Below are 25348 nucleotides of genomic sequence, written 5' to 3'. Positions count from 1 at the left end.
CTTGGAGAGCTTCTTTCCTTAAGTAGAAGAAAAACAAACCTGTGTTTCATCCAGTTTATCCAATTTATCAACTTCTTTTTGAAGTAAGTCATTTGTCCTGGTCAATTCTTCACATTTTTCTCCAAGTTTCTTAGATTCTTCTTCTTTTGCTTTCAAATCTGAATCCTTGTGGCTCAACTCTTGCTCTTTTTTCTGCAAATTCTCTACAGAATTTTCAAGCTCCTTGGATTTTGACTCCAATGCCTTGAAAATAGAAATTCAATTATGAGTTATTCCTCTTAGAAAATTCAGGCTAAAGTAAATGCAAATAAATATAAGAGAACTTTGGGTTTAGTTTTTTTAAAGATGCCCATGATTAAAGATGCCCATTATTAAATTCCCCACCTTTTCAACTGACTGTGACTTACACAAAATATACCCTTGGTCTGGCCCATCTGTGTCTCACTTGCAATCAAAGCTTTTTAGCTTCACAAAATTTAAAGATGTTTGTAAGATTACCTCTTGAAGATCATTTTTCTCAGCTTTTAGATTCTCACAAAGCTCTTCAGAAGCCTTGAGAACAGCCTCAAGCTCAGAAAAAGATTTTTCAGCTTCTTCAACTTTGGTATTCAATGATGTTGATTCGCCTTCGAGTTTGTTGACCAAGTCTTGTAGATCAGCAATGACCTTATCCTAAAGGAAGGAATTCAAAAGGAATGGTTGATAAAAAGTCAATAATTCATCATCTGGAAGAAGAGAGAGAGAAGTGACCAGTTACAAAATCAAACTGTAGCCAATGATAATAATGAAGTAGAATACCTGCTCTTCAAGTTTTTCAGCACTTCCACTGTGTTTCTTTAAAGACTCCAGCTCGTTTTCAACGGCTTTCTTCTCCTTCTGTAGATTCTCGATCAGTGAATCTCTTTCTTTCAGTTCATTGGATGAAAATGTCTAAAAGGAGGAAAGATTTTTTAAAAGTGGGTTGACTTTTGGTACACCTTGTACAAGTTTTTATGATATGCATTTTGCCATTGCTTTTTACATAATGACAGGCTATAAAACAAGAAGGATTATATATCGAAAACATACTTCATTAAGAGAAAGATTTCTTTTTTACCAATGCGTCTGGTTTTATGGTTCATTGATTGAAAATATACTGTTAAATCTATTCGCCATAGTTTTATTAAAAAATAAAAATTTATTTCAAAGTAAAAGCTTATTGGCTACGTCATCGTCAGTACAAACATAGAATTCAAAACATATTCTACATTTGTACTGACGATTGCGTAGCCGAAAAGCTTTTACTTTGAAATAAACTTTGAAAATATATTATATATTGCTATATTGAAGAGGCATCAATTTTATGTACAAATTAAAAACTGCCATTAATGCTTTGGGGAAAAACAAGTTAACAAACAAGTTAATAACCACCAGATTAGTTCAGGCATTGCTACTAAACACAGGTTTAATAATTGATATTGCCAAAGAAAGGAAAAGTACCTCATTTTCTTCTCCATCAGGATTTAAAAGTCGCATCTCAAGATATTTCTTTTCTCTATCAAGAGAAGCAATGGTCTGTTGAAGAGTAATGATTTCACACTCATTTTCTTCCTGTGATAAAATCATTGATTTAAGTTCCTCTACAGCTTCATCACCTTGCATCAGCTTTTTCAACTGACGAATTGCCTCATCCTTTGTTTTTACAAGCTTGTCTTTGGCAGCAACCTGAAAGAGAGAAGTTTGCATTCTTAATACAATGTTTTTTAACCTCTCAAACCAATAAAGAGATAAGCATGAGTCTTGATTAATTCAAGTGAAAGCTGGTGAAATTTCCAATTAAAATAAATTCAGCAACGTACATCATCAGCAATGTTTAGAACAGTAAGATCTCTTTGTTCCAAAACTTGTTTCATTTCCTCTAGTTTGACAGATATTTTTTCATGAGATTCAATTCTTCCAGCCAGCTCGAACATCAGCTTTTCAGAATTGATTCTTTCCTGGGCTTCTACTTTTTCTTTCAGCTCTTCTGCTTCTCGTGTTTGTTGCATGAGTACTTGAATATTTTCATCTTTTTGCTGGATAAGCATTTGATATTCTTCCATTTTTCTTTGCAAACGTCCCAATTCTTCTTTGATCTCTTCACGGTCCTACAATTTGACAAAAGTAATTTCTATCATCTAGTTTTCAGGTGTGGCGTCCTTTATAAAATTCAAAATATTTCTTTAAATCACAGACCTGAGTTTAAACAAAGAGCACAGCTTTTCTTACTAACAGCGATGATATTTGTGACTTTTTAATACCTAAAAATTTCACAAGTTTCTTTTCATAGCCATATTTTCCTTTTAACAAGCTTCTAAGATAAACCTCCAACTGAACTTCAGATTATTGCTAGTAAATCTATGGAATTCAAAGAAGCACTTATTGCGTGTCAAGTTTTTTATCTTAGGATTAAGTCCAGTATTCTTTACAGGGCAGTTCTAAATAGAGAAAATTTGGCAGTTGAATTATTGTTTTTGAAAAAATACATATCGCTTACATCAGTAGCACCATTACTTGCAGCACCTGCTCCACCTCCACCACCTTGAACTTGTAACTTCTGGATCTGTTTTTCTTTCTCTTTCAAAAGCTTTCTAAATTGATCTTGAGCAATTTTGTTACGTTGCTGCTCCATCTCAAGTGCTTCTTCCAAGCTCTGGATTTTTTCCTGGTCTCCAGTGACCATCTTATTCAATTTGCCCCACATTTTGGCTTTTAGACTGTGATGATAATGAACAAAGTAATGCAAGTCCAGTAGAGAAATTTCATGAATTTAGATCTTATCTAAAACAAAAATGTATAAACTTGCTAGATTATTATTGTCAGCTAAAAGCACCAGGTTAATTTGGACTCCTTCATTTACGCAAGGCTTTTCCCTGCCCCTGATACTTTAGAAAAAATATTTATTTCCTCTCTGATTGCTAAGCAAAGAAATGTAGCTTTCATCAGCGATTCTGACAATCCTTGTATTCCCGACTCTAAAGAAGGGTTTTGAAATGAAATGAGGAATGTCAACAATTTTACTGTATCATTTAGTTTAATGTTACTTAAATGTTATTTTTAAACAATCTAATCAATCCGGGAAGGGTGTTTAACGCAAAGTCATAATGCCCAATGCTTCAAAATTATAATTCTTCTTTGAGGAGTTGTAAATACTTTAATAGAATCTGATGATTTAGAAACAAAGTAAGAATTGAAATTGGGTAACTTGCATCAGTGGAGGGAAACTTGCATAGCCATCAAATGTCTGACCAAAAAAAGCAGCAAAATTTCAAAAGAAAATTCAACAGTGCAAGAGCTCCACAGTTCTGCTACCAGCTCTACTCTACCATTTTAGAATCTCTATTTATTTATTTTTTTTTATTTTTGGCTAGTTACTCACCAACAGAATCGTGGGTAAATAAAACAGCGTGGTGGACCTTGGTTGGATAATAAAAAATCATGCAAGATCATAAATTGGATTAAATTTTATAATGATGTTCAACATAACTATGTATACCGAGTTTATTGTTCTACATCTGCAATTTGAGCTTTACTAAGCTCATTTGACGTCAATTGATACTTCGATTATTAGCCGGATTGAGAGAGAATGACATGTGAGTGAAGGTAGAGAGTCTATCACCATATTTCCCTAACACCCTGCCTGGAAGAGCTTGTATTTAAACACAGTCCATTGACTCTCTACCCTCACTCAACATAACTATGCATGACATTACTTTTATGATTAAGAGATATACATTTTATTCTAAAATCTATAAATTTTGTAAATCAGGTTTGTTTTGATTTAACTTTGCATTTAATGACCAGCCGGGTCATCCATTTCTATATATGTTAGACTCCACTGATGTAAGTTACCCGATCTCACAGTAACAAATCAAAGTGCTATCACCGGAAATAAGATGACAAATTTGGTTGGTTGATTAGCTGGCTGCTATAAGTTTTATTTTGTTTCAAGCATCAGATTTTAATTTAATTGTCTTGGGAACTTGATTGATTGAGGTAACTCTCATGCTTTTGTTGCAAATATATCCTGTAATGACTGATGTTGTTGTTCGCGTCTTCTGACCAACTAATAATTTTTCTAATTTTTTAATTATTTTGAGTCGAGAAGTCACAAAATTGTCAGAATTTTTTCAAATTCCATCCATCTTTACTTCAATCGCATGTTACATTGTTTTACAGAAGAATTGATTTTCAAAATATAACCCTTTCCTGTAGGTTTTTCTTTCCTGACACAAACACAAGTTATTTGTGATTAAGGCCTTAGGCCAGGCCCAATTGATTGTTTGGTTTGTGTCCTAGAAGCTTTTAAAAATGGGTCAGTCGGTTGGTCGGTCGGTAGCTAAAACTTTTTTTCATTTTCCCACCAAAAACCTCAGTTTTTTAAATTCCTTAGGCAAACGCCCAATCCTGGAATCCAACCGTGAACGTAAAGATATAGCCTGAAGCCCAGACCCACAAAAGTATGCTTGGAGATTAAGGCGTTTGCGACATGTGCTTAAGAAATACAGCCATGAATCTCTGCTTTTAGGTGCCTAATATTTGTTTTTAAGTATATAGTCATGGCCTACACCAGGACATTTTCTGTGTGCGAAGTGGATGTTGTTAAAAAAAAAAGAGGTAAAGAAAATTGATTTTTTTGACTCAAAATAAAACACTTTTCCTTTTAAATATTTAATAGAGTTGGTCAGACCAAAGTATTGACATACACCTTTCCCATAATTCAAACTTCCCGAAAAAAATGTGCGTTCCACCGTTGCGTATAAAATTGTTTGGGAGGTAAACAAACGCATTTTTGCCTGCAAGGGGTTATGGAAAGTGGGTGAAAGTGTATAGAAAGAACATACTAAAATTTGAGCGGATTTTAATGGACTGAACTTAAGAAAAGCTAAAATAAACAACTTCCCCTAAGGAAACACAGGCAAAAACAGGTTTTTTTACCTCTAGAGACCAAACGGTGGAGAGCATCAAAATAATGCATGCGCATCTGTTTTGGGTATTACGGGAAAGGTGTATTGACAGTGAGGATCTTATCGCGATTCTCAGATTTACGGAAAACACCAGCTGATTTTTGCCTCGATTGCCCAAAGCCGTAACCTTTTTAGCTTGGGTTTGCCAAAAAAACGCCTACTCAAAATTTTTTCATCTTCGCAGGATCCATTCCCAACCTCAAAAGACATCTTTTTGTCTAGGGTTTTTTTTGGCAAGTTCGATCACTTTCGTTTTTCCCTCTAGGCGGGCGGCCTGGACTCGCTTACGTTTTGTATAATTTTATATTAACGTTTAAGGTAGCGTAATTCATGCAAAAATAATGATAATCTTTTTGTTTTTATTTTCAGGTATGCCGCCAAACATTGATGTCATCTTGTATGGATTTAGCATGAACGATAGGACCGACAGACTTGACAAAAGGAACAAACAATAAGACAACCCGAGAAACTTACGATGAGGGCGTTTTATCTCCGCCTGATATCATGCCCACAGAAGACGCTGTTTAAAAAGCGGGGGTAAAAATAGTAAGTAATATCTTTTCGTATATAAGTGTTTATTTTGCGAAATATGTAAACATTTTCTAATATGGTCTACAAATTAGCATTTCTAGAATTTTGATGATGGAAACTTAAATATAAAATGAAGAAAAAAAAGAAATCATTTTAATTTTCTTTTATACGTTTTAACCTCCGGAAAAAAAAAGTATTTTCCTATAACGTATATCTACATTTCCCGACTCGCCAACCCCCAGAGGAACTTCGATTGTAAACCTGATTGGTTAATTTTGGAACATCTTCATACTCTCGGGTACCTAATAGCCGGGGGGTTGGAATAAGCGGGGGGGTTGGAAAAAATCTCAAAACTTAATAAGCGGGGGGGTTGGAATAAAAATGTCCTGGGTGGAAATTTTTTGAAAAGGAGGCTAATACAGCTGAATTAGGACAAAAAAGGGAACTTTCAAAAACATTTTCCCAAAAATTAATAAGCGGGGGGGTTGGAATAAGAATGTCCTGGGTGGAAAATTTTCGAAAAATTAATTAGCGGGGGGGGGACGGCTATTAAGTACCCGAGAGTAATGGCATTGATTTAGAAGTGTCTACTGCGGTTAGTGTACAACACAGGTCACAGGTCACGGGTCACAGGTCACACAAATTACAGACCGGAAAATTGTAACGCACTCGTAACATACAACACATAAGTTCCTGAAAATATTATATGTAATGGAAATATAATATCAAAATGTGTTATTTAGAAGACTTAAACGACTAATCGTAAACCCCAAATATTGACACAAATGACACTTTAATTACGTAAATAATGACGTTATCTCAAAATATGAGGTTTTGTCCACCAAATAACATCAAAATATTTTTCATGCATAATAGAATGCTGACGCTGCAAGTGGGTATATATTGACAGGTTTTGAAAACAATAAATACTCCAAGAGAGCTGCTTTAGGAATATGAAAAAAGTGACGTCATTTTATCAAAAATATAAAGCAGGGGATAAAAATATTGAAACATTTATAAAATATAATCCCATTGATGCTATTTTCATCAATTCTTGTTATCATACCCAAGGTGATGCATGAGATAAAATGAGATATGACATAGTGATTGTGAAATGGCTATTTTCTTGTTAGCAGGCCGTTTAAAGCAAAGGGTGAGATCAATATTTTTTAATACGTATTCTTTGTATATAACATACGTAATATGCATATAACATTAAAAAGACAATATTTATTACAATTGTGATATAGGTGTAATATATAATACAAGTATTACAGGTCCGTGTTATACACGGCATAAACACGAATTCATACCGTGAGATTGGGTAACTTGCATCAGTGGAGGCTAACATGCATAGCCCTCTAATGAATGACCTGTCTGGTCATTAATTACAACTACGCAGCTCCCCTCGCAGCTCTACTCTACCATTTTTGTTTTGATTTAACTTTGTATTTTAATGACCAGCCAAGTCTTTCATTTGAGGGCTATGCATGTTAGCCTCCACTGATGCAAGTTACCCAATCTCACGGTATGGTAAGCACGTGGGTAGATTTTTAGCTTTAAAATAGTTCTAGATCAATAAAATACCTTTGGAATTATATTTTTGACATTAGCAACTGTTTTTCAAACATTTTCTTTGTGTTTTACAGTACTTGAAGCTGACCTGTCAACACTGACCTGTGACCTGTGACCCGTGACCTGTGACATGTGACCTGCGTTTTACACTAACCGTGTCTACTGTGGAAAGGTTGTGTGTGAATTTTTTTATGTCAGTGTTAATTTTGTTGGTTGATGGCTTGTTGAATCTGGCAAGAAAAAAGTTACAGGTATAGCTTTTTCTAACCAAGGATCTGAAAGATTCTACCCACACTGATGATGATTGAGCCTGGCCTTTTAATAAAAGCTTGATTTTCTAGTAGTGTGACTAAAACTGCATGCCTGTGAGGCTAGGGGCACAGGAAAATACTGTGAAAATCCACATAGAGTTGGTGAAAATTGCTTGTGTGTTAATTTTAATGTTTTATTGTAACAAAAAACACCATAACATTTCACCACAAACAGAGACAAATATCTACTCATTTTGAGCACAAGCAAAAGAAAGGTTTTTATTTCAACCTTTTCACAATCTTTGAGAAATCAACATGATGATAAATGTTACGCTACATGAAATAAAAGTTGCAAATGCAAAAATCCAAACCACCAGATAGAATGTTCACTTTCTTTTATTTCCCTCTGCTCTCGCTCTCACCCTCCTTGCATCTGGAATTTGACATATGAACTATCACTGAAATGACTTTTAAAAGTATAAATATTTTCAGGATTATAATTAAATCTCAAAATATACACTATCACTAAAATTTACCGTAGTACCGAACCAAAACATATCAATATAATTGTTGTAAATGTTTGTTATGTCAAAGAAAGCGGCGTCCATCTTGAATTAACGTGGAACTTGTACGGGGCGGTGGGTGTGATTATTGGCGTTTGCCGCCTTTCAAGATTCTTAGAAATTTTATCACGTGACAATAACAAATAATATTCCGGTTATTTTATGCCCCGGGTAATTTTAGTAAAAGATTATTTTATTCCCATTTATTGCATGTTTTTTCAGCTAAAAATTCACATGGTAGTTTTAAAATTGTTTAGATCTGATTAAACAAAATTGTAAGCTTTAAACTTAAGATGAGCACAGGTGAGGCTTAGAGCTGAGTGAGAATCCGAGAATCACTGCATAAAACAGCCGGATAGGGGAAAAGCTTCTATTTCGGTTTCCACAGTGACAGAGTTGGCTACCAAACCTTTCATTATAAACTTACAAATAGTTTACTCGCTATCTCTGTGCAAATATACAATTTGGCAATGTGCAAAATTTTTCGAGGAACAAATCTGATTCGGAAACGCAAAGCAGTACAACAAAATGGCGAAAGAAAAATTGTCTGCAAAATTATAAAATTCACAACCAATGTGTTGCCTCATTTCTAATAATATTGCATAGTTACTCATGGAGGAAAAAAGCGGAGAAAAAGTCAAAGTCATCTGTCTTGGAGACAGTGCCGTTGGTAAATCAAAGTAAGTATATATTTTTCATATAAAATTAAAAGAAAGAGACTTTAAGTTTTATTATTGTTTCAGAACTTTAAGTTTCATGCCGCCGGTATGGACGACAATCTATTTTTCATATATAATCAAGGGGATGTTCGACTGCTGAACCCTATTGAACCAATTTTCTTAATCAAAACATCGAACTTAATCAAAAGATAGGTGTTTGATTATTACCAAACCAGATCAAACTTTAACGCAGAGATATATTGATTAGTTCGATTAAAAATACAGTTCGACGTTGTTCGATGTATGTTTGAGTTGTTCGACGTTGTTCGATATATGTTTGAGTTGTTCGATGAGTGTTTGAGATTATATATTGATTAGTTCAATTAGTTTGATTAAAAGTACAGTTTGACGTAGTTCAATGTATGTTTGAGTTGTTTGACGAGTGTTATGTGCTTTTCTGGAATCATTCAGCTATTTTTCTCAGGTATAATAGCAAAGATAGGGAGGTCAGTCGAAATTTCAAAATCATTTTCAAAATGTCAAACCAAGTTTAATGAAAAGCCCTTATCCTCAGAAAAAAAATGAGGGGTCACTTATCTTTCAACCTTTAGTAGTTTTTCAGATATTCCATTTTGAAGTTCCATATTTTTGAAGATTCCTGTTCAAAAACCTCCTACCATCTTGTAACATGTCCACGGCACTGAAATCGAAAGTGTTTTACAAAAAAATCTGTGCAGGAAGTTTGGGGCGAGAGTGTTTTTCCGTAGTGCGAGCCATAGAGACAGGGGTCACTATACCATTAAACTTTCCTTACAATGGAGCAGATATAGATACACAAAAGATAATTGAACAGCATGAAAGAGGAAGGTCTAAGCTCTCTTCTGTTACCTTTTGCAACATGAAATGAAAATTTGACGGATTCTTCGAAAAATTTTGGATTTAATTCTTTGATTTACATTTGCTGGAAGACAATGCACGACCCCACAGAACGAACGGTTTCAAAAGAAAGCTTGATCTACCATCTTTCAAACACAAAAAACCATTTGTTATGGGACCGATCTGCTCCTTCGTGATCTTAACAAAAGTAACCATGGTTTTTCCAAATTCGCGTTGCCGTAATCTTGTTCACAACAAATAGCAACAACCCAAGCTCTGAAAATCGAAGATTACAAATGAACGAAGAACGTTAATGACTTCTGGTTTTTTGCACTGTAAAGGTGAATAAATTCTTTTCATTTTGGAACAAAAAATTATGCAGATATCTTTCTTTATCATTTAGATATTTAATTCTGAATTTTATTTTTATCCTTTTTTTGTTGCCGCGTCTTTTGTAACGCAGGAAAATACGTGACTTTCGACCGCCCTAGCAAAGATATTGCAAAAATGGCCTAGAAAAAAGTAAGACGCTTATTGAATGAATTCTAACTACGATCAAACCTATCAGTCTAAGTTTAAACTGCTTCTTATCAGGATAAGAAACTTGGCTAGTCTTACCTCTTTTATCTTTCCCTTTACAACAATACCGTCAACTGCTCTAACTTGGGGGGCGATTGGTCAAAACATGGGACTGTTGATATCTGGCCTGTATTTTCACTTACTGTTAAATCTCTTTGACAACAAATTTGTTTTGATAACTCCACCAAGTTTATCAATCATACTTTCTGTCATAACATGTCATGATAACTTTTACTGGTAGCGCGCCCTTTTAACTTTTTTGTTTTCATTCAAAATGACTCGGCGCTGATTGTAGAGAATTAGAGAACGCCTAATCGCTTATCGCCTGAGATTAACAAATAACAAGTGTGTAAGTTGCCGCACAAGTGACGTCAAACGCTCCATCGTTTTGCCACTAATTTGTTCTTCTTCTTCGTTCCAGACATTCGCGTGTGTTCCACTATAGATTTTTTTCATATTTCGATTTAAAAGCCTACTCAGTGCAAAAGAGAAATTGTGTATGTTTTAATACGCCGTTCATTAACTCAAATCAAATGACTTTGGAGATTCAGTGAAATGGTGGCCAAATTGCCATCCCATCTTTTGTCAGATAGTCCCAAGTTAGAGCAATCGACGGTACAATGCTGACAAGTTGACACAACACATTGACAAGTAATCCCTCTGTGAGAGAAGTTTATATCGAAATCTGCAACAAAAACAAAAGTGGTCTCTTCTATTGATTGCTTCCTGGCGCTCCTTCGCAGCTGTTTATCAAATTTCCACCAAAGAGATTGTCGAATTTCACACAGCCCTTCCTTTTGGCACTGATAGAGTGCACCCCCCTGAGCTTAGGGGGGCTAAACCATTTTTCCTTGATTGAGAGCTGTATTTTTCAAAAAATACTGGGGGCTAGCTTGCTAGGGGGAGGGCTGACTGTTGTGTAATAGAACTGGGGGCAGAGCTGATAAGTTGAAGATATTTTAAATCATGTTAAGAATCTATGCTGTGGGGAACGTTTTATCCCTCTTGAAAAAAATTGGGTGGTTTCCCACTCATTTTGGTCATAAATCGCTTATAAAATGACACTTCTACATCAAATAACTCCCTTTCAGGGAGTTCAGCCATACTCGCTTCAAAGTCTTATATATAGTTTTTTGAGAGCTTTCAGATTCTATAATTGGTTTTGGCCTAAAATGAATTTGAAAATCACATAAAAATTGGGCCCTTGGGCGTTAGCCTAGTTTTTCAATACAGTAAATGGGTCCAGAAATAAGGGCTACCCTTAAAACTTTTCTGGGCCTCCCTTCTAATATCAATCCACAGGGTATTAGACATGTCTGGTCCAAATTTGGTACAAATCGGGCCTACTATACAAATTCAGTATATGAATAGAGTCAGTAGAAAATATAACTTTTGTATTTTTTCCTTTTTTTCAAAAGTTCCAGAAATGAAAATAAAGGGATAATGATAATTGAATACTATCCATCCATGATCCTTGGCACTATTGTGCTAGAATTGCTTTGTGTATTCTTTGCTTGAGAAAATGATTGACAGATTACAGTAAAGTTTTTTTCACCTTTCAACTCGACCAAAGTTTTTAAAATGGTATTTATAGAACTTAGCTGTGGCAGATCATTTCAATGGAAGTTGTTAGAAAGTTTACAAGGCTCTTTATTTATTTGCTTCTCATTTGATGACAGTGCCGTTATTGATTTTGTTTGCAGTTCATTTGCAATAAGCCAAAAACTCAGTGATCAGGATGATTTTCAGACATTGTCAACAGAACTCTGGGCACTGTGCTTAAAAAGTCTACAATCATTATACGTAATTTTAGTTTCCTATCAAAATAATTTTTGGCTTCTGCAAGGTGGAACGAATCCTTCTGCCTGAATCTTCAATTTGAAATGGTTAATAATGACCCCTCATTTTCTCATTCAAGGTAAGGGCTTTCAAATGAATAAGTTTTGTTTAAAAAACGTTGTTTTTTTAGCTACATGTGTACACTTCAACTGCCATTCATGAAAATACTTGTCCAAAACGATAATTTTGTTAGAACACCATTAAAATCAAACCAATAAAATTTCATTTGTCTGAAATAAAAAAGCTGATGCAATCAGTTTTGAAATTACTTCCAAAGTGCAGCCGCCAAAATGGAAAAAAAAGAAAACATTTGAGGGGCTTGTCAGGTATTAAATTTTGACTATTCTGATGTGAAGTTTTTAGCTCCACCCACAACCTTACAATAAACGTGGAATTTAAACTGATTCACACCTATTTACACAGCCAAACATGGAATCTTACTAGCAATGGAGGAATCCATTGACACATTCCAGAAAATTTCTCAACTTGAATAGAATAGACCTTTTGCTGATCAGGATACTCCATAATAGATCAGCCACAAAATGTAATGGCTTCAAGGACATTAATCTTATAGCAAAATAACCTAATAGGGGATAGATAATGATTGCATGTGTCCTTTTAGGAACTTAGGAATGCTGTCGGGACACTTTTTTTAAGTTATTTTAATATACATTGTTTTTTTTGTAAGGAATTTAAGGCTGAAAAAATGCTTTAAAAAATAAGAAAATTTTAAGGAACTGATTAGGCTGAGAAAAAGTAAACAAGTTAAGGAACAGTAAGAATTAATATTGAACTTGCTCACATTTACAAAAACTTAAATAAAAAGTTGGTAAAATATTGTTCTTTTTGGACCTTCCTCAGAGGCTTTTACGTTAACCTGTGTCTTTCCATCCGTCCGTCTGATACAAACTTTTCTCAGTTTAATTTAACCTTTGTTCGTTCGTTTGTCTGTCGTCTGTTGCCAGCTTTTCTAGGGATTAACCCATTAGTTTTTGTCTGATATTTTGCATTATTTTGCTGTAAGATTTTTAAGAGGCTTGAATTCTTATACAGCCATTGAAGTATTTCTCACAGCTTGGCAGCAAAAATTTTAAACGACACCTTTAATTTGAAGTAAACTAAAACTGTGAGAAACAGTTTTTAAGTTTTGGGCCTGTGAGTTGTATATTTTACTTGTATACTTTATATACAATAATATTTCTTTATTAGATTATCTTAAGTCAGAAGGGGACTGTCCTTGATTTTACATTTCGTTTCTGTTTCATTTATTTGAACTGTAATTAAATATTATAGGTTCAAGATCAAATCAATGCAATTTGTGAAATTAATTATATTCTATTATTTAATAAAGCGCTTTCATTGATTATATTTATTTAACTGTCAAATAATTTAGGATATATGATTTCTATTAATTTGATAATGTTTTTAAAATTCCATATTTTTGTTTTTGCAGATTGGTGGAACGATTTCTGATGGATGGATAGTATCTTTTCGTCACATTTCTATACCAAAATTAGTCAATTAGGTAAACTAGGTCCTCTAATAGCAACTTTTCATAAGGTTGGATGTCAAATTGCAAAGTCAAAAAAAAGGTGTGTTTTTTTGTGAAAATTTAACTTAAAGTGAGACTCCAAATTTAAGATTTTAAGATCGGAAGTCCAAATATTTTCACTTAGACTTAAACTTATTTAAGATAACACCTGGAAAGTCAGGTTTCAGATTTGTGGGGCCTCAAAATTTAGATGGGACCTTTAAAGCCTCTCCTCAAAAGTACAAGAAATTAATTTCTTATGTCGGGGAGTATACAAATTCATCAATATCAAATGAACATTCCTTAACCAGTTCCTTCCATAGCAAACCACAACAGTTATCAACCTACGCTCTTACTCTGTTCAAATATTTCACGCAAATAGAAGGCAGAGATGTTAATGTTGGTAAGTTGATGTATTATTTTGCATAAACATCCTGGGCGATTTTAGTAAGGGTGTATCTTTAGGATGGTTAAAGATAAGCGCGCTTATTAAATAATAAAGTGAATAGGAACATTGTTTAGTCTTTTTCATATCTCGAGGCCCAGAAAAACCGAGTTTAACAAATTTTATGCCATAAGTCTCATACAGCGTTTATTCGAAGTAATAAATATATTAGATCATTTTTATCACTTTCTTGTATACAGAAGTTTGAACGCTCATAAAATAATCTAGATAAATTTGAGACAAACAATAAATTGTTAATTCGTAAAAATTTTCAGCAAATTCTCTGATTGAACAGGATTGAATTAAATTTTATATTGAAATTGATTATTATATTCAAGGTTCTGCTTCTGATTCTATCTTTCTTGATTTTAGAATTTTGGGATACGGCAGGGCAGGAACGATTTAGCAGTATGCACCCATCTTATTACCATTCTGCACATGCTTGTATTTTGGTAAGTCTTGCAGTGAGACCAAAATGCTAATAGCAATATGACATCTTACCTAGTTTTTGGACCAAAATCTGCCAAAATTGTCAAGAATTTTCTTTTTTTAACATGTTTTAGGTATTTGATGTTACAAGGAAGCCAACATACAAAAACTTAGCAAATTGGTATAAAGAATTACGTGAATACAGAGAAGACATACCTTGTATACTAGTCGCAAACAAGATAGATGGTATGTAAATGATTCCAATTTTATCTTTTAAGCCTGGGCATCCTAGTCTTACTATGAGATAAAGGGTCCTTACCAATAGACACAGATGATAGCCTTTCATTAGTTGCACAAAAGAATAAAATTGTTGAATAAAAAGGGGGGGATGGATACATTTTGCATAAACGAGGGATAGTTTAAAAAGGAGGGATAGGACCCCTCTGCACATTGTGACTCTTTCACTATTTCCTCTCTTTGATTAAAAATGCTTATTTATGTTTGACAACTCAAAGGCAACTAATTGCTTTCTTTTTTTCTCCATTTCAGTTGACTACAGTGTAACAAAGAAGAGTTTTAATTTTGCAAAGAAATATCATATGCCATTTTATTTTGTATCCGCTTCAGATGGAACCAACGTTGTCAAGGTTGAATACTGAACCTAACGGTCTTTTACAATGTTTTTTCAATACATAAGTTAATCTAAAACCGAAAATTATGTACTTACTGGTACTTTAACAATTCCAAGACTCAATTTCAAATTTCATTCTTTCCAAAGACAAACTAATGAACGAGTCAGTTATTTCTTAAGAAAGTCTAAAATACTTTGCTTAAGTATTTCTTTTAACAATTATGACGATACTGACCTTTTTGTTTTCACTGGGTATTACTTTGATAAACAGAACTTTCTTTTTCACTCTCTTACACACCAGGTATTTCGAGAAGCTATACGATTAGGTTTGGATTATAAAGACAACTCGACAGACTTTGTTGATGAAGTTTTGAAAGAATTAGAGGTATGATGTGTTTCGAGCTTTTTAAAGTGTCCTGGAACATAATCTATTGAGTTTTTATCACCAAGAGACAGGCTCTTGTTTGCCAAATTTATCAATTTACTTTATTCAAAAACCTCGTTATCTTGCGTTGGCAAAGTCCTGACCTTTTCTTTGGACAGCCTTTAAGTGAAATTTTCTCTACCTTGCTTTTTATTTTACTTTAATAGCATATGGAGGAAACAGACAAAAGTTTGGCTTCTTCAACTCCTTCATCGATATCACCCACAAGCTCCAAAGATGATCCATGATTCAAGATGGTTGGTTTCTCATACAGCGGAAAAAGTTTAGGGAAGAAAGCTTAACTGTATGATGTCTTTTGTTTTGGAGTGTTCACTTTTGTTCATGCATCCTTGACAAGAGTATGGCTTTGTACTCACTCGTACGACACGTTCTTTTTTCATTTGCGTGGTGATCTTTAGTCATTTTCATTTCAATGTTTTTTAAAATAATTTTAGTCATTCTTTCCTTTTGTTAAATTGAGGAAAAAATTAAAATGAAATTGAATTTTTTTTACCTAATAATATTTTAGATATGTTTTTTATTCGATGATTGCTTCTGTTTTAACAATACAAACTAAGGCAAGTAAATTTAGTTGAGGCTAGGATATTCTTCTTTATCCATGATTTTCAGACTTTAAATTTGATCTCAATGTATCCTTGCTGTACTCACCTTACTGACTATTTGGCTCAAAATGGGGTTCAAATTAGCATTTTCGTAGCCAATGAAGCCTGACACGATAGGTTTGCTTTTTATTCGACAATGCATTATCATTAATATCTTTACAATCAATCTTCTTTCATTTCTTGTCCAAACTTTTTTCAACAAATACTAGAAAAAGATTTTGACCTTCCTTTTGTGTCTTTGCTTCCCTCTTATCATTGTCTTTTGTTGATACTTTTATTGGTTACCACACGATATGACAGAAATTTATCAAGAATCTGTGGTTAGATGATATACTTGCTGGTAGGCAAATTATATGTTAATATATTGCAGCTATGATGTGTGTTATTGTAGATTTTGCAGATTGAATTTTTTTAACGCGTTCATCATCATTTTTAAAAGGAAAATATAAAATAAGGAATGTCATTGTAAAACATTATTTTAAGTTTAGAAATATATAAATTATAACTTTTTATTTACCTTGTAAAATTTGACCTCCATTTTTCTGCCTATAGAAATTGAGTATTTGAGTTTTCTCAATAGTCGACTTTTAAAACTTGTATAAGGCAGTACCATCGAGATTGTTTTTTAGACTTTATGATTTTTTGAGTTTTTCGTCATTTGAAGTTTAGATTACTTGGTACCTTTTTTCTGGACTGAAAAAAGACTTGACTTTATGGAGGGTCTAATCTAATCACAGAGCTTAAAAATGAATCAAAAAGGGAGATAATTCGCAGGAACTTCATATTTACTTTTGCTTTTGTTTAGATTTTAAGAGCTATTAATACAAAGCTTCCGTCGGAATCAGCGATCTGTAAGAGATGATAGCACTTCAAGTCATTATGTCTCACTATGTAACTTGACACTTTGACAGAATCACTGACAAAGCGAAATCTTGGTTTGTAAAAACTTAAGAAACTTTTTTCATTCGTTTGTATACCTATGAGAAGTCTCATATGGATTTCATTTGCAGTTATCGAAATATTTCTAAAATGCTTTGTTATTTTATAGGAATTTAATACAATCTTCAGTTACTAAGGAATGTCTTGAAAATAGGCCAGCATTTTTTTGCACCTGAGTGACTAATTTCTATTTACTTTTTAGTTTCCATTCTACTCAGCCTTTTTTGACACCACCACTTGACAGAGGTCTAGGTTCCAGGTTGTACCGGGTGGGCAAAAAAAAACAAGTCCATATTTCATTCTTAATTGACGATAGATCGAAAAAAGATGTGCAATCACGATTTTGCACTTTTATTCTATAAGTATTTTCCCGATTTTTTGCGAAGTTTTAGCATCGAGTCTAAAAGTGAAAGGGAGATATTAAGATTTTACGATTAGTGGTATTATTCGACTTGTTCAAAATACCTAAAAATTGACGTCAAAATAAATTTTAGAAGTAACAGCATAACCTATTCATCTAATGTAACCAAGATATACCGTATATTACAAAAGTTAAATAGATATCGTAGAAGAAGCACAATACAGGTTGTTTTACAATAAACAGTTCAACCAAACAAACATTTTTATACAATGTCCTTCTTTATCATGAACAGCTTGCAACCGGGGGACAAATTGTTTGAATGCTCTACGGATCTCTTGAACTTCTCCTGCAACAAGTTTTTTTCATGATACAAACGTTTATCAGGGACATCAGCCTTTTTTACTTGGCTATTTACTCTGCTATTTTGTGAATTAATGGGTACATCAAGAGTAAAGTCTTTTTCGTCTTGGAACACACACTTCTCTACGCTTCTTTTGTGGGAAAACCGTTCAGCCAAGGCACCAGATCTTTCCGTTCATCGTTTCTTTGTTCTTCGGTAACTCTGGGGGTCTTGATTCTTTTATACTGCTTCCATCCATTTCGTTTCACCATTCTTCGCACTGACGATCTCTTTATTCCCGTTATCTTTTCAATCTCTCACGGTGATTTGTGTGTTCCAGATGATTCTTCCTGCGAGCAAATCCGTTGCTCAACAATTTCTTCGTTTTCTGCGGTTGTTACAGTTATTGGGCGGCCGGAGCCGGGTTTTCTGTCCATGGTCCCGCTTTTTTTGAATCGATTAATGAGATTTTGCACAGAACCTTTATACCACTTCTTCATGGGATGCTCTTTACAAATCCTGTACTCTGACCAGCCTTTTTCGATATAATCATTCTTTATGACAGCTTTATCTTCGTTGGAAAAAACCATCTTTACGCAAGTAAAACTGCTTTTGACTGTAGGTCAAAGTTTCAGAAAGAAAAACGCCGGTTTACTTTTTCGAGCGCAATGGAACGACATCTATTGAAAAGAAGACCTTCCATTGCAATTCTCTCGCGTTCAACAAGACCGCTCGAGCTAGCAAAAAAAATTTCATGGTATTGTTTAGTTTCTCCCCTGTTCTGATAATATTTTCACTTGACGTCAATTTTCAAACAATTTAAAAATAAATAGGTCCCTGAAATATCTTCTAACTCTCTTTTGAATGCGTGAAACTTTCTCAAACTTTCACAGAATTAATATAATACCTTTATTTTTTTCTATCCAAAGATGCCAGCTAAAAAAACGAATAGCGCGTCAAACATCCTAATTTGAAATTTGGACTTGTTTTTTTTAGCCCACCCGGTATAAACCAATAATGTTATTTTAACGAGCTTATTCATTTCATCTTCGACGTATATTTGCGTAATTTATCAAGAGAAAAAAAAACAACAAAAAATCCCCTGGCTTGTTGAAACACGTCCTTTGTTTTCTTAGAAAGTCAGCATTTTTATCATCAAAATGTGAACTGAAAGTTCAAAAAAAACTTTCTTTTGTATTATTATAGATTTAATTCATCGTTTGCACGTGAACAATAGTCCAATCAATTGTTTTGGAAAAATCGTGTATGCTGTTTAAATTCTCGAATTCCTTGATTACCGGTTGATATAAAAAGATCATGTCTGAAAGGCGTTTCAAATCAGAAGAGAAGTCTGCAGTCAACAGTAAGTTGTTGGGGCAATCCTATGGTACATTATTCCAACCAGGATACGTTCGACAAATCAGCAGAATGTCTTGGATCAAATCATTATGGAAAAGGGAGAAATTATTAATCTTCATCGTACTTGCTGTTTTATTGGGGTTATTGGTTGGTCTCTTGATCAACAAACCAGTTCAGGAACTTGAAGAACCAGCGAAAGGAAATGTTTTACTTCTAGTTGGTTTTCCTGGTGAGATCCTTATGCGCATGCTTAAAATGTTGATTCTACCGCTTATCATGACCAGCTTGATTGTCGGATTAGCTGATCTTGATCAAAGGTCTTCAGGACGTTTAGGTCGAAGAGCTGTTTTGTATTACATGTTCACAACGGGAGTTGCCGTGTTGCTTGGGATCATCCTGGTTGTCTCTATCAAACCTGGTAGTTATGGTGGTGATAAAGAGTTCAATAAAGATGCAGACCAACCTAAAACACGAACCATGGATACAATCCTTGATCTTTTACGTAATATGTTCCCTGAGAACATCGTTCAAGCTTGTATCGAACAAGCAGCTACTAGAGCTGAGGAGATCACCATTAGAACTGACCGAGTTTACTTTCCTATTATTAACGGTACGGAAATGTCAGGGACCATCGAAGCCTACAACTCCACTCACAATGTCTCCATTACCAAGAAAACGGTACTCATCTCTGGTAAAACAACTTATCGATCAGGAACCAACGTCCTTGGTGTCGTTGTCTTTTCCATCGCCATTGGCCTCCTTCTCGGTAAAATGGGAACGCAAGCTCATTCCTTCATTCAATGGATCAAGATATTTAATGAATTGATCATGAAATTGGTTCAGTATGTCATGTGGTATTCACCTATCGGTATTTGGAGTCTGGTTACCAACAAGTTTGCCTCTATGGATGACATCTCTGGCACCTTTCAAGGACTGGCATATTACATGGCGACGGTTATTTCAGGTTTGGTCGTACATTCGTTCATCGTTCTTCCGTTAACTTATTTCGTATTGACGCGACGTAACCCGTTCTCCTTCATCAAAGGGACCGCTCAAGCCCTCTTAACCGCGTTCGGAACCAGTTCCAGTTCCGCCACATTACCGGTGACTTTCAAATGTCTTGAAGATAACAACGGTCTTGATAAACGAGTGACTCGCTTTGTTTTACCCATCGGAGCTACTATCAATATGGATGGTACGGCTCTTTATGAAGCAGTCGCTGCAATCTTCATCGCTCAATCGACTGGTATGAGCTTGAATATTGGACAATACATCGCTATCAGTCTAACCGCTACACTAGCCTCGATCGGTGCAGCAGGAATTCCCCAGGCTGGTTTAGTGACAATGTTGATGGTTTTGCAAACCGTGGGTTTACCAGAAGAAGCTGTCACTCTTATCATTTCAGTGGATTGGTTTTTGGATCGTATTCGCACTACAGTGAATGTACTTGGTGATTGCATCGGTGCTGGCATTGTGGCTCATCTCTCAGAAGGCGATCTCGAGAAACCTTTAGAGAACAGTTATGAAAATGAAATCAATATTGTAGAAGATGTTATTCGCAATGGATCAAAAACAAGTTATGATATTCAAACCAAAGAACATAGAAATGCAAGCACTACAAGCTTCTGAATAACTTGCTTAATGGTTTTGGAACTGTATGCCAATTTGTAAATACCAAATTTATAATGTTATAAGCATAATTCAATCTTGTAGAAAGTTTAAAACAATTTATTATCGTGAGAGTTTGTGTTGTTGATAGCATGGGAGGGATCTTTCTTCATAATCTAAACCTCACTCTGTCCTTTTTATCGTGACATTTTTATAAATTCAATGAAAGTGCCATCTTGCATTTCACATTTGCGATATTTAGGTAATTTTCCATTTCAACTTTAATTTTGTAATATTTTTTTGTAAATACACTAATAATCCAAATTATATTTTTACAAATATCGATGAACGGAAACAAAGCTTATTTGTTCTCAAGTAAATCAAGTCAACATCATTTAAACCGCAAGAAGGAAGTGTGTTAATTGTTAGAAATTGGCCTCAATATTACTCATTTAATTCTGATTTCGACCACCTAAATAGCTGAAAAGTTGTGGACTGTGTATGCACCACTTCCAAACAGATTGTAAAAGCACTTAGTTTTCATTGTTTCGATAGTGGACATCCGGGGGGATTGTTCTGAAAGCGACCATACATTCGGCTCAAAAATTGACTTTCAAAATCAAACTTTCAAACGATTACAGTGTAGAAATAAGCTAGGAAATTTGACACCCTTACAGTGCAGACTTTTTCAATGGAACATCTCCCTTTCAAAAAGGTAATTTTTGAGACATACAGATGGGAAATATACACATGTTCAAGAGCACGAGCAGCACGATATTGAATAATTTAGTTTAATTTCCTTGCTTACGAAGGAAGAATTCATGAAAATGTTCATAGGAACAAGGTAATTTGCTACCCTTACACAGTGCAGGTACATGTAAAAACATACTCTTACGGTGCACTAGCTAAACCTTGAAAACGCACGTCTGTATGTCATTTTTCTTGAGTGCCCCCCCCCTTGAGTGCCCCCCCCCCCCATGGGACAAAATGACCGATTGCTAACGTGCAGCAGCCAGAATCAACCAACCAAATTTTTATCCAGCGGTGCACGGAGTTTCGTCTCCCCTGTAGACCTTTTACTTGGGAAGTTCCTCTTCAAACTTGGTTTCAAGGTTGGCTGGGCTCAATTTTTTTCATCTATGGCTCAAAATGAAGATAATTTCTCATAGTTTTTGAAAATGTTAATTTCATTAAAAAGCGCCGGTTTATTTGTTCATGAATCCCTTTTGAAGTTTTGTGGCGCATTTTTCTGCCTGCAAGTCAAGTAAACGAAATAGCGCTTTCGTCGCAGCATTAATCTTTGATACGCATTTCGGCGGGACGCTAGTGTGACTAACGTCCGTACGTGTTAATACCGAGCTCTATATCACCTTTTCTCACCTAAACAGACGACGGTATTTTGGTGCTTTTACCGTCGTCGAGGAAAGTGGACGGTGATTTTGGAGACATGTCAACTTTGCTGTATACTGTCACCCTCGATTTATCTCGAATACATAAAGTCGTAATGTATGTTGATGGCGTGGGCTTTGAATGCAAACCAAATCACCGAGACGATTAAAAAATATATGCAACATTGTTACCGTGTCTTTCAAAATAAAGATTTAAAAAATGAATAAATCAATGACTTACCGTAATTTTAGGTAGGTACCTAAAAGTTTCCTAAACAATCTAAAGAAAATATTTCGGCGGAAAATTAAAATTTCTGAATAATTTGAGAGACGAACCAAGCTGGTCTGCAATACAAAGCTTGGTTTTGTCTTTTTGAAAATTGATGTACCGCAACAATACATGTTTTTAAGGCGGTTGGTTCGAAACGCAGGAGACAGGACCCAGGAGACAGGACACAGGACGCTGGTCAGTGCTGACAGGTCTGCTTTAATTGCTGTAAAAGACAAAGAAAATATTTGAAAAACACTTGTAATCGTTAGAAATATCATTCTGAAGCTATTATATTGGTCTCTAGAACCTTTTTAAAGGTAAAAATCTATCCACATGCTTGCCATGTGCTTTTGCATTTTGTGCCGTGTATAACACGGACCTGTAATACTTGTATTATATATTACACATAAATCACGCATGTATAATAGAAGTTATCTTTTCAATGTCATTGGCATGTTACATATGTTATATACAAAATACATGTGTTAAAAATATTTATGTCATCTTTAAACAGCCCCCTGACAGGAAAATAGCTATTTCACAATCGCTATATCATATCTCATTATATCTCCTGCATCACCTTGGGTATGATAACAAAAACTGACTAAAATAGCGTCAAAGGTTTGTATTTTATTAATATATCAATATTTTTATTCCCTATCTTGTATTTTTGATGAAAATTACGTCACTATTTTCATATCTCTAAAACAGCTCTCTTGGAGCATTTAATGTTTTCAAAATATATAAATCTATATCTACTTGCACCGTCAGCATCCTATTGACCATGAAAAAACATTTTGTTGTAAACTGATGTACACACCTTGTATTTTGTGATAGCGTCGTCATTTACATAATTTAAATGTCATTTTGTCAATGTTTGGGATTGATGGTTTGTCATTTAAAATCCTTCTAAATAGCGTATTTTGTATAATATATAATGTTTCATTGCGTATAATGTTTTTAGAAAATGTTATGAATTATATGTTACGAGTGTGTTACAATTTTCCGGTCTGTAGTTTGTATGACCTGCGTCCTGTGTCCTGTCTCCTGCGTCCTGTGTCCTGCGTTTCGAACTAACCGTTTTTAAGGATAACTTTTTGATTGTTTTAGGCAAGTGCAGTATAAACTTTCTTACAGGTATAAACAAGCCTGATATGCAACTTAAACATCACCATAGCATAATGCAGGTGGAATTTAGTACCAGCTATGACTAGTCCAAATGTTAGTAGATGATGGACTATACTAGGAGTAATCTATTACTTGCTTACTACACGGAAATCGTTATCAGGCGATAAGTAAATCTATAGAGATTCAGATAGTACTTCCTAGTTCTTTTATGTCAGCTAATCAAGAGTTAGCTCATGTTATGTAATTATCGTGGATACGTCATTGTTTAAAAACAGTCACAGTATATTACCATGGAAGCTGAAAACTTAGAATCTACAAATATGCAACCACTTGCACAACTCTTTGATTTTACTGATAGTAAATACGCGTGATACTTTCGTGCTAAAAAAGAAGCGAAATAAGACACGAGATTCGAGTTTGATAATAATTATGTTGTCAAGTATGGAGAGCCGTTTGTAGAAATATTCACTCGATTATTTTTTTGATAAAATTTAACATTATCATTCGGTAAATTCAATTATCATTCGGTAAATGCAATTTGCATTCGGTAAATTCAATTATCATTCGGTAAATTCAATTATCATTCGGTAAATTCAATCATCATTTGGTAAATTCAATTCTCATTTGGTAAATTCATTTTACATTCATTTCAAAGTTTTCATTTGATTTCTTTCATTTGGTTTGGTAGAAGTTTAATCTCATTCTGCAAGAAATTCAATATTTTATTTTATTAATTTATTCAACCATTACTTTTACAGGCAATATGTCATTTTTCATGTGGGTTAGAATCACGACAGATAAAACCAACGTTTTCGTGACTTTTTTAACACGGAGTAATATCCCCCATGATGCAACGGGTGGGTAGGGTAAAAGGGAAAACAAAATGGCAGCGCCAAACCTGTGCACTTTTTGATGAATACCCGGATTGCTCTCAAGAATTTTTTGACCCGCATCCCACGCGATCGTATTTAATCGCCCGCGCGTGTATGCTGTGTCCATCGCAAGAACAAGATTCTCCTCTCTTGAGACTTTAAGAAGATTGGAAAGTGTCTTAATCACCCCAAATAAAAATAAGGAATATTTATGTAATCAAATTTATGGATGTAGTAAGTAAGGGTTGCTGAGTGGTTAAGGCGATGGTTTGAAGTACAGGCAGTGATCTGTTTTGAGAGTTTGAATCCCATACGGTGCGGTGATGTTTGTGTTATTTTGTCAGTGTTGAACAAACTTTTCTGGTTTTATAAGCCATGACTTTGTGTTGGATACGCACGAATCAGACGGATTAAAATGTCGTTCTTTCTCCAAAAAGGAGATGGCTATGAGGTAGAGACGGCGAGACACGCTCCGCACTGAGACATGATGATCGATGAATCTCCATCAATTGAATTTACAGAATGAGAATAGAATGTACCGAATGAAAATAGATTTTACCGAATAAAAATAGAATTTGATTGATAATAATAATAAAGAATTTACCGAATGAAAATAGAATTTATTTTGAATAATAATAAAATTTACCGAATGATAATTGAATTTACCGAATGATAATTGAATTTACCGAATGATAATTGAATTTACCGAATGATAATTAAATTTACCGAATGATAATATTGAATTTACCGAATGCAAATTGCATTTACCGAATGATAATATTGAATTTACGGAATGAGAATTGAATTTACCAAATGAGAATTGAATTTACCGAATGATAATTGAATTTACCAAATGAAAATATTGAATTTAATCGAAAAAATAATCGAATGAATATTTCTACAAACGGCTCTCCATAGTCAAGATCTCTAGATTTATATCATATCCTCCTGTTACGCTGCGTGTGTTCGTGTCAGAGCGCCAGTTTGGATAAACCAAAATCAGTAAAAAGCTTTGTCGTATTATATTCGTTGTAGTGGCAAAAGTTTTGTTTTGGATATGTCATGGTTTACAAGCCGTTACCATCTCCGTTATTCACTCTATTGTTTCTCATCAACAATCATTATAAAATGAATATTAAAT

General features: G+C 34.5%; 3 protein-coding genes and 1 long non-coding RNA gene across 4 annotated transcripts in view; 2 read left to right on the top strand and 2 right to left on the bottom strand.

The window, feature by feature from the left end:
* The window catches only part of LOC136810150 (nuclear anchorage protein 1-like), a 58109-nt gene extending 55309 nt beyond the window's left edge, over window positions 1-2800 (bottom strand). The window contains exons 1-6 of the mRNA XM_067066724.1: window positions 2516-2800; window positions 1839-2126; window positions 1480-1704; window positions 799-930; window positions 499-672; window positions 40-243 (exon numbers count right to left, since the gene is read on the bottom strand). Coding sequence (XP_066922825.1) covers window positions 40-243; window positions 499-672; window positions 799-930; window positions 1480-1704; window positions 1839-2126; window positions 2516-2722 — 1230 coding nt within the window. The 5' untranslated portion in view covers window positions 2723-2800. The remainder of the gene's footprint in view (window positions 1-39; window positions 244-498; window positions 673-798; window positions 931-1479; window positions 1705-1838; window positions 2127-2515) is intronic.
* Window positions 2801-8376: 5576 nt separating this feature from the next.
* On the top strand, window positions 8377-16467 carry LOC136810149 (rab-like protein 2A). Its single transcript, XM_067066723.1, has 8 exons — window positions 8377-8585; window positions 13312-13341; window positions 13713-13792; window positions 14207-14286; window positions 14398-14509; window positions 14813-14910; window positions 15196-15279; window positions 15486-16467. The coding sequence occupies exons 1-8, from the start codon at window positions 8518-8520 to the stop codon at window positions 15564-15566; spliced, it is 633 nt and encodes a 210-aa protein (XP_066922824.1). The 5' UTR covers window positions 8377-8517; the 3' UTR covers window positions 15567-16467.
* Window positions 9082-9600, bottom strand: LOC136810168 (uncharacterized). Its single transcript, XR_010847068.1, has 2 exons — window positions 9521-9600; window positions 9082-9264 (listed from the first exon to the last, which is right to left on the bottom strand). It is a non-coding gene; the product is annotated as an uncharacterized lncRNA (long non-coding RNA).
* A 262-nt stretch (window positions 16468-16729) lies between the features above and the next one.
* LOC136810148 (excitatory amino acid transporter-like) lies at window positions 16730-20776 on the top strand. Its single transcript, XM_067066722.1, has 2 exons — window positions 16730-16876; window positions 18788-20776. The coding sequence occupies exon 2, from the start codon at window positions 18899-18901 to the stop codon at window positions 20567-20569; it is 1671 nt and encodes a 556-aa protein (XP_066922823.1). The 5' UTR covers window positions 16730-16876; window positions 18788-18898; the 3' UTR covers window positions 20570-20776.
* The last annotated feature ends 4572 nt before the right edge of the window (window positions 20777-25348 follow it).

The sequence above is a fragment of the Clytia hemisphaerica genome, unplaced genomic scaffold, assembly GCF_902728285.1.
Source record: "Clytia hemisphaerica strain Z4C2 unplaced genomic scaffold, Clytia hemisphaerica genome assembly, whole genome shotgun sequence".
In the NCBI taxonomy this organism is placed as follows: domain Eukaryota; kingdom Metazoa; phylum Cnidaria; class Hydrozoa; order Leptothecata; family Clytiidae; genus Clytia; species Clytia hemisphaerica.
Note: the sequence above shows the minus strand (reverse complement) of the source record. Positions and strands in the feature narration are given on the sequence as shown.